The sequence below is a fragment of the Chrysochloris asiatica genome, unplaced genomic scaffold (genome assembly GCF_000296735.1).
Source record: "Chrysochloris asiatica unplaced genomic scaffold, ChrAsi1.0 scaffold00086, whole genome shotgun sequence".
NCBI classification, from domain to species: Eukaryota; Metazoa; Chordata; class Mammalia; order Afrosoricida; family Chrysochloridae; genus Chrysochloris; species Chrysochloris asiatica.
Window position 1 is genome coordinate 8,124,043 of NW_006408604.1, and position 10,280 is coordinate 8,134,322.

The 10,280-nt window shown below is 38.8% G+C and overlaps 1 protein-coding gene across 2 annotated transcripts in view; it reads left to right on the forward strand.

Annotated features, from left to right (window-relative positions):
* LOC102832383 (ras-related and estrogen-regulated growth inhibitor-like) overlaps positions 1-4,476 on the forward strand; it is a 213,729-nt gene extending 209,253 nt beyond the window's left edge. For both annotated transcript variants that reach the window (XM_006866029.1, XM_006866030.1), the window contains 2 exons: positions 1,632-1,705; positions 4,069-4,476. In XM_006866029.1, coding sequence (XP_006866091.1) covers positions 1,632-1,705; positions 4,069-4,476 — 482 coding nt within the window. The remainder of the gene's footprint in view (positions 1-1,631; positions 1,706-4,068) is intronic.
* Positions 4,477-10,280: the final 5,804 nt, after the last annotated feature.

The following is a 10,280-nucleotide window of genomic DNA, read 5'->3' on the forward strand; positions in this document are numbered from 1 at the left end:
ATATATATTATATATGGAGAAAATGATGATAAAAAAATTAAACCTTTAATTGCATTATTGAGGGATGATTCTATAGGCAAAAATGGAATCCTGGTGTGGTGCTATAGGTTAATGCTCTGGACAGCAAGGTAGGTTTGAACCACAAGGTCGGTGTTCAAGCTCTCTAGTCGCTCCTCAGAAACTCTATACTCAATGACAACACCAAATAAGCAAAATACTGAATGATACTGGAAGCATCAAAAGAAAATAGAAGGAATTAATACACAGAGTCACTGCACCAAAAACAATTGGTCAACACTCTCAACCATTTCAGGAGGTAACATTGATCAAGAACCATGACGTTTGACTGAAGACAGTGGCTAAAACAAAAGAATACCAATTGAAAATGTTTCAATAAACAAATGTAGCATTGGAGATCTTCACTCATGTATGCCAAGAAATGTGAGAGACAGCTACTTGGCCAACCACCTGTAAGAGATTCATAATTGTTCCCATTCCAAAGAAAAGTGATCCAACACAATACAAAAATTATCAAACAGTGTCATTAATATTTTCAGGAAAACTGTGCATGTGATAATTCAGAAACAGTTGTAGCAGTACATCAACAGGGAACTGCCAGAAATGCCAGCCAGATTCAGGAGAGGATGTGGAACAAGGAATACCATTGCTATATCAGAAGGACCTTGGCTGAAAGCAAAGAATACCAGAAAGATGGTTACCTGTGGCACTGTCGGTTAATGCACTGGACCACATGGTCAGTGGTTCAAGTCCATGAGCCGTTCTTCAGAAACCCTATAAAGGATCGCTATGTGTCAGTGGCACTTAACAACAACAATTGACAAATGCAAAGGCAATCAGTCATTCAAACAGAACTAAGTGATACTGAATGATTTAAAATCTAAAAAGATGTGTGTCAGTGTTGTATCCTTTCACTATACTTGTTCAATCTGTATGCTGAGGAAATAATCCAAAAAGTTGAACTATATGAAGAATAATGTGGCATTACGATTAGAGGAAGACTCTTTAACAACTGTGATATACAGATGACACAACCTTGCTTGCTGGAAGTAAAGACAAGTTGAAACTCTTATTGATCAAATTAAAGACATACACATATACAGTTGGGCCAACAAGCAATTGAAGTTTTTAGGATTTCCTTTTATTTGATCTACACACAGTAAGTACTCATGGATGCAACCATCAAGAAATAATACAGTATATTGCCTTGGGCAAATCTGCTGCAAATTATTTCTTTAAAGGGTTAAAGAGAAAAGTTGTCAGTTTGAGGACTAAGGCAGTCAGAATGCGTCTAGAAGTAAGATGGCGAGACCTCATTTCATACTTAATAAAATGAAGTATCAACAAAAAAGAGGAAGACCCAAAAGGAAATGGATTGACACGGTGGCAACAGTAATGGACTCAAGCTTAAAAACAATTGGGAGAATGGCACAGGACCAAGATTGTTTTGTTGTGTTGGTGATAAGGGTCCCTATCAGTCAGAACTGATTTGATGGCACATTCATCTTTTCTTTAACTACATAATCCTTTATGCTAAAAACCAGACATTCTTCCCCTGTTTCTAGTATCAAATTAAATCATATTTATTTACTTTTTCTCCCTCATTTTCCCAGAGTCAACTTACCGACACCAAGCAACCATTGATGATGAAGTTGTTTCTATGGAGATACTAGATACTGCTGGACAGGTGAATAAAGACTTAAACTAAAATATTTTTTGTAATATGCACAAAATTAAGACACTTTCCTTCAATTAACATTTGTACTATACGATAGCTAAAGGATTTTTTCCCTTCTGGTTGTCTAGCTATTTCCTATCTTAGCATGTATACAATCTTATCTGCATCTTTATACCAATAAGGTTTTGAAAATAGCAAGATATTAATGCATTTTCATGCTCAAATGTGTTTTGAAAACAGTCAGATAATTTTAAACAGCTGTTTTAAAAAGAGTTCTCAGAAACTTTTAATGTATAATATGAATCTTTAAGAGTGATCTAATATATATATTGTTGTTAATGCGTGCCTTCCAGTTTGTTCCAACTCATCAGTCCTGTATAGAGTTTCTGATGCTGTAAGTCTTTATGGGAGCAGATAGTCTCTTTTTCTGGTGGATTCGAACTGCTGACCTTCTGGTTAACAGCCTAATGCATAACTCACTATACTACCAGGGCTCCAAGTATGTACCTGAAGCAGCTTCAAGAAGTTTGTGAAAAAAAAAACAGTTAAATGACAATGGAATTTCCCATAAGCTTCGAAGCTCTCTCCCTATTATATCCCAAACTTACATGACAATTACAATTAACCACCAGGATCTACATGTTCTTAAGTGCCTTCTAGTGGGTTCCTACTCACAGTTACCCTGTATAGCATTTCCAAGGAGCAGTGCTTATCCTATAGTGCCACATATATAACAGTGAAGAATTACAATGTCAGCCAAACTCTAAGGCTGTGTGTGCTGGTTTTGCTAAGAATCTGTAATATATTTTTCAGCATCTCACCAACACACACCCTATTGAAAGTATAAGTCATGTAATTAAACAAGTCATTTGGGGATAAGTCAGTTTTGAGATTACAATGCATTTACTCCATTAAATTAAATGGAGTTAGTCTCCAAAGATAGGAATGATCACTGGAGTGAGAGGAAGTTAAAGGTTTCCAGTGTACTTTAGCACTGATACGTAGCTATAGAAGATTTGAATTAAAATATTTAATCCAAGAAATGTTTTTGCAACTATACACTTTTCCTGCTCATCACCACCTCCTTCCTATAGGAAATGTTAACATTTCTCAAAGAGGGAAACAGCAGGGAAGTACACTTCATTCCTCCAAGATCATTTGGGAATCCTGGTATGGCAATGTAGGTTCGTGCGTTGTAATACAAGGTCAGTTTTGAAAATACAAGATATTAATGAATTTTCATGCTCAGATGTGTTTTTAAAATGCACAGATAAATTTACACAGGTGTTTTTAATAACAATTCTCAGAACCTTTAATGTGTAATATGAGTCAGAACTTCAAGCTTTCCAGCTGCTCCTCAGAAACCCTACTCAGGGTCCTTATGAGTCAGAACCACCTTGACAGCAATTAACAACAATAACAAGGATCATTTTAGCTCATAGAAGGGATACTCTCCTACCTCACACATTACCTTCCTAGGAAGAAATGATCACCCCCTTTGAGAAGCACTTCAAATGACTGTCATTTTGGGGGTGATGGGAAAAAAAACTTGCCTTAGCTTTTGACGCATTATTGTTGTTAAGTGCCATGAAGTCAGTTCCGACCCATAGCCACCCTATATAGGGTTTCCAAGGAGCAGCTGGTAAGCTTGAATAGCCAGTTTTTTCAGTCTGGTACATTAACCCACAGCGCCACACCAGGACTCCCTCATTATATATGTTGGTGTTGATAAGTACCGTGGAGTCATTTCTGACTCATAGTGATCCTGCACAGGGTTTCCAAGGCTGTAAATCTTTATGGGAGAAGAAAGTCTCATCTTTCTTCCACGGAACGGCTTGGTAGTTTCCAACTGCCGACCTTGAGGTTAGCAGCCCAACTCGTAACCACTATGCTACCAGAGTTCCTTTTCATTTTATATATATATATATATATACACACACACGTATATACATACATATTTCTTTGAGGTTATACTGCCCCTGCTGGTTACTTGTGACTAATTCTGATCCCTAAAGGATAGATTAAGAACTGTCTGTTACTGATTAAAAGTCTGAAGCAATATGCTTAACTAAAATTATAGTTTCTATATAGGTCTTGTGAATAGACTTGATGTGGCAAGAAAAAAAGTTAGAAGAAGCAAACAATTAAATTCTACAGAGTTAAATATCTTGGTATGAGAAGTGCCTGTGCCCATAAGAATACCAAATAATTTAAACTACAGTGAATATGTTGTTGTTGGTAGGTATAATGATTCAGTTTCAACTGAAAAGACCATACTGAATATAAAGAATAGTAATGAAGGAATCATGATTAGTTAGCACCTACACATTATAATTTCAGGTCTTCTGACTGTCATTTTTCTTTGCCCACAGGAAGACACCATTCAGAAGGAAGGACACATGCGATGGGGGGAAGGCTTTGTGGTGGTCTATGACATTACTGATCGAGGAAGTTTTGAGGAAGTACTGCCACTTAAGAACATCCTGGATGAGATCAAAAAGCCCAAAAATGTGACTCTCATCTTGGTTGGGAACAAGGCAGACTTGGACCACTCCCGACAGGTTAGTACAGAAGAAGGAGAAAAGCTGGCCACAGAGTTGGCTTGTGCTTTTTACGAGTGCTCTGCCTGTACTGGAGAAGGAAACATCACCGAGATATTCCATGAGCTGTGTCGGGAGGTACGTCGCCGACGACTGGTCCAGGGCAAAACAAGGAGACGTAGCTCCACCACGCACGTCAAGCAAGCCATTAACAAGATGCTCACCAAAATCAGTAGTTAGTTAGGTAGCTCTGCTGAGTTAGGCCAAGTAATTGGAAACACTCATCCATTTTCTTTCCAAAAATAAAACAAAATAGTTCATTACTTGTTTTCACTCTGGGAAATGTTTCACTTTCCCACTGTTCCCAGCCCCCCATGTATGGGGAGGTTTTAGAGTGTTTTATGCAGTTGCAATGCTGACTGTTTCCCACTTTCCTGCTTGAATAGATATACTCCAATGCAGTTTGAATACGCAGTTCAGAAATCATTAAGGCATTTTCACCTTGCTTAATTTAAGTTGAAGTCTTTTCAAAGGCATATTTAAATTCTGTTTCTTAAAGACTACAAATGATTACTATCTATAAAGTCTAAAATAGCAGAAAATACAGTAAAACACAGGAAGGCTAACTTAGTTATTGGAGCAGCCAAGAGAGCCCTAGTTGTCATATGAAGTAAGGATTTTCTGAATTAAGGATTTTCTGAATTATCTTAAATCATATACTTTAATTCTTTATTTGGTTCTTGGATTCAAACATATTCTCACTGAGCTTTTCTCCTTTCAGAAGCAATTCAAATTGAACTCTCATTGAACTCTCATTGGGTTCTAATTTTTCTACCTTGGTTCAAACAATATTTTATCTGTAACAAAAAGGTTCCTTAGTTTAGATCCTACTCAACTATTTCTCACCAATCTCAAGGTAGTCCATAGACACTAGGGCTGTATTTACCAAACCCTGATTATTGGCAGTCCCCCGGTTACAAACTTAAGTTATAAGTCGAATTTGTAGATGTGCTTTAGTACAAGAAAATGCTCAAAGACTTTTCAATGATTTAAAAGCAGAATATGCCACAAATGAAGATGTTCTGAGTAGGGGTTGGTTCAATCATTTCAAAGTGAGCACAAATTGTAACTTGGATGTCTGTAAACCAGGGACTTGCTATATATGGAATAGTAGTAGAGGACTTAGAATTAGAGATAGCTCATTCATTTCTCTCTCTACTTTTCACCTTAGTAGAAATACGAAACAGGAACAAAGCTTAAATACCCCTACATTGGAGAATAAACACTCCATGTCAGGCACAGATACAAAAATTTGCCTCCATTTCATTAAGCATATGGCTTCAATATTTTGAGTACATTAAGTCAGTTAGAGAAGAATGCAGAAAAAGAATCGATGGCATCGATGGCTAAAGTTCACTGATGGCTAAAGTTCACTGTACCTGAAAAAAATACGTGAAAAAAAATGTATGTAAAACAGAATGTGTATTGTGAAAGTATAGTTTTTAACTGATATAACTTTAGATTTTTCCCTACCTGGTATGCTTCTATATATCAAGATTTGGGCACTTTATTTTAAAAGAAAAAATATATATCTTTTACATATGTATGTATTTATAAATGCATAGATATATGTATAAGAGTTGGAAGCTTTAATTCACCAGTGCATTTGGACAACTTGGTATAACTGACTATGTCATGTGAATATAATAAAAACAAACAAACAAACATGATTTTCATCTTCTGGTAATCTTGTGATAACATGAAGGACTGGTAATTTAGGGAAAGACCTGAGAAGACTGAAAAGTTGAACCTGTTTTCATAATAGCTAATAAAGTACTTAGGAGCTATTTTTTGCATTTCACTATTTCATCAAATCCTCACAAAAAACCTCTGTGAAAGAGTGTACTACAATCATAACTGTAGAGATGAAAATACTGAACCACAGGGAAAAAAGTAATCTAACCAAATTTGCACAGATATTTAGTGGCAGAGCCAAGATTTTAATACTTAACATCATACTTGAGTCTATATTAGTATCCTCTACAGTTCTGGCCTATGAGCTGTAGGGGTAGAGACATAGAAGAAGATAATAGAGAAGACAGCTTTCATTTATACATGCATTAATTAACTAGCAGATATTTCTGGAACACATAAGATATGCTGAACACATAACTGCAAAAGTAGTCCATTTGATGAGTCTGAGCTGAGCCTTGAAAGATACAAGTTACTAATCCAGGAAAGAAAGATGGTAATGATATCCTAGGCAAAGGATATGGAATCAAAAAATGAAGACATAAAAGGTGATAGGAGGGCCATAACATCATTTAGATTATGTATCTATTACAAGATTAAGTAGGTAAATTCAGTTGTGAATCACTTTTAGGAATGCTATGATGTAAAGGAAATGGAAACAGACTAGAAATAAGTCTCTTTCATTCTCTTAAATCTATATTTGAGAATATAGCTCAGCCAATTCTTATTAAGATTAGGCTCCTAAAGAAGCATTGTGAAATACAAGGTGCTCAAAAATATTTGGGTCAAAAATTATGTGAATAACATGGATAAACCTTGAGGGTATTATGTTGAGTGAAATTAGTCAGTCACAAAAGGAGAAATACTGCATAGGACCACTATTGTAAAAGACTAAGAAAAAGGACCCATACTAAAGGGGGGTGAGGGGATTCTTTACTGATTGCTGGGATGTTGGGGGTGAGGGGAGGGAGGGGAAGGTGGAGCACAGGGTAGGAAATAGACACACGATAGTTTGGGTGCTGGGAGGGGGGCAATACACAAGAAAGGGGACGGGGAATGGAAGAACAAGGCAGATGGGAGGACAATTAGGCAGGTTTACATGGGCTAAGTGGACAGAGGTAAATAATGATGTATGCACAACCTTGGAACAATAGGGCTCTGGGATACAGAGATTGAGGCATGGTTTGAATGGGTAAAAGGGGGGAAATAATGTTAAGATGCTTGGCTGTCATTTGAATCTTGGTTTCCCTTGCATAGCACTGTAAAATAGACATTTGAGGGGGAGAGAAAGGAATAGCCAGACATATCACCATAGAAAGTGTGTCTTCTGCCTATAACTGATTGGAAAACCTAAAGTGGGGCTACAATGTGTCCAGTGAAGGAGGCTTCCTGCAGAGCCTTTGAATTGCATAAGACCATAGGTGGAATCCTGAACCCCATCCAGAATCTTCTAAGGTGGAAAATCTCCACTTGAAAGAACAAGCAGACCAGCCTGGAGCAGCCAGAATAACAGAAGATACTTCCTGAAAGAAAGACTGATAGGAAAAACACAAAATGAAAATGGCAGTCTGACTGACTATTACAAGAACAAGCAAGTTGCTCACCCAGGAGACATCAAGGCAAGTGTTTAAGTCCCCTCAGGGCAAACCCCCTTCCAAGACTAAGACTCAAGGGGACTAAACGAGCAGGCATGTGGTCTGACTGGTGACCATGTTGGTCACTGATAAGGGGAAGTGAGGGGAAAACAGCAATGAAGCTGTGAGCTAAGCCTGACCACATTCAATAGACTCCTGTGAACCCTGAGTGGAAACCTGGTTGGGCAGCAGTATGGCAAGACCTGGGGACTCCTGGGCCCAGAGACAGTGACATAGCCATAGAGAACTAGAGGGGAGAGTGAAGTGTCCAGCTGATCAGAAGCGAGGGGATATGTGCAAGAATACCCACACTTGCAGATAGTACCCACTTGACCTGGCTTCAATGGCTGGGTGATTAGAAACTTGACTAGAAGAAGAAAGGAAAAAAGAGTAATCTGATACAATCTGATGAACTTGACCTACACCTACAGATGCAGTAGCTCAAAAGAGGGAACAAATCTTTACAGCGAGGATCATTCTTACCCCCTCGGTACACAGGGTAGACGGGGATGGGCAACTTGGACATTGGCTACGTAAAATGGGGAGGGGGGGCCTACAAAGGCAAGAAAGCTTTCAAGAGGGAACCTAGATCCAGAGGACGTGGAGGAAGGTAGAATCTCCACTGGGTAGTATCCAATGTCTGTGCGGGGCTGATGAAAGAAGATGGGGATAGGATTCTTGTGGTACAATAGTGAATAATTGCTATCAAGACTGACTGTAAGGGTTGGAAATGTAAAAGTAGATGTTTTATAGCAGAAGGTGGGGAGTGGTTGACTTTGCAGTCCAGGAGCAGAGGTCCCTGGGACCATCAAGCAGGAAGAGCGGAGTGCAAGACCCTACCCAGAGAAACAGTGATGCCAGAGATGGATGCAGAGATGATGACGTGGAGAGATGGAGCAGCTGGGGACTCTAGACTCAGAGAAGGAGAGAAGCTGTGTGCTGACAACCAAGGGGCAGGCTTGCAGGTTATACCCTTTGGTGGTTTGATGATGCATGGAGGGGAATGTAATCATGACAATGAAATGACATACAATAGGATTAATGTAAAGCTAATGTTCTCCCATGTAAACTATCACATAATTCACAATAAAACTTAAAAAAAATTATGTGAAATACACAGCTACCAGCAGCTTTTCTAGATGTCAATACAAATCCAACCCTATTAAACATAATACAACCAACTACTGACATATGGAAACACTAATAAAAAGAAGACTCTAGTGTCTCTATCATTGTCAAAGTAGATTTTAGAACAAAGAAAAGGACTAAAGAGAGGTATTTCATAGAAAAGTCAATTTAATACTTATAATGTGTATACCTAATTATGTTGTTGTTGTTATGTGCTGTGGAGTTGGTTCCGACTCATAGTGACCCTGTACAGAGTTCCCAAGGCTGTAAATCTTTACAGGAGAAGAAAGCCTCATCTTTGTCCCATGGAACAGCTGGTAGTTTCGAACTGTTGACTTTGCGGTTCGCAGGCCGATTCGTAACCACTAAGCTACCAGTGCTCCTTATACCTAATTATAGAGCTTCAAAATAAAGAAATAGCTATAGAAGTGAATGTAGTAATAGGCAAATCAAACTTCCAGCAAGATAACTAACTAAGCAGACATGCTACCCAAACCCTTTACAACAAAGATCTGAGACTAGTTGAAGCAGATACAGATGATAATCCTGGAACCCTAAACTTCAGATCAAAGTATAGAGAAGGGGATTGAATACTGACTAGGAGAAGAAACTGAAGAAAAATGGTGAACAAGGAGACAAAAGAAGAATGCATTGTCAACCATTGTGAACTTCTGCAAGCAGTGTTCTGATAGGGACGGCAACCTAATAATTGGCTCTGCTTACTTAGGACCATACAACTACCCACACTAGTGACAGGCAACCAAAAGGTACAATCTTCACATTGTTCCCCACACCCTCCTGTTAAGCAGAAAAGTGGTCAACCCCAACCCTAACCCAATCTAGCAATCAGTGACAACTCTTCCTGTACAGCCCATTCTCTGCATGAATTGGGCTCCATGTGCATGTCACCCCTGTGTTTGGAGGAACACACTCTCTGCCTCCTCTATCTAGCAAAATGTGTGCTGCCAGACAAGTGCCCTGACCCAACCACCCCTGGGTTGACCTCCTCTGAGCCAACAGGAAGTCATTATGAAACTAGACACCTGGACTCCAGCCGCCTCTGAGCTGGCAGGAAGTCTTCCCTGGACTAAGTGCCCTACCCCCAGTCAATTTATAGATCTGCTAAGAACTCCTTCTGGGATCATGTGCCCCAACGCTATGAGCTCCATGGGCATTAGAGTAAGGCAGGCCATACTGGGTGCCTTGTCCCTGCCACTTCCTTAACCAGCAGAAGCACCACCCAGGTGTCCCGCCCTCAATCCTGTTTTCTAGTTTTCCTTCTAGTTCCCTTTTTTCTTTTTCTAATTTTGTTTTTTCTTGTTTCTCTTTTTTTCACGTCTCCTTTTTGTACTATTTTCTTTCTCTATTCTGTTTCCTACTTCCTATTTTTTGTTTTTTCCAGTTTTTTTTTTTTCTTCCCTTGACTTCTTTCTTTCCTTTTTTATGTTTATTATTTCCTTGTTTGCTTGTTCCATCTTTATTATTTCCTTTGTTGTTATTGTTGCTGTTGCTTGTTTGGGGGTGGTTGTT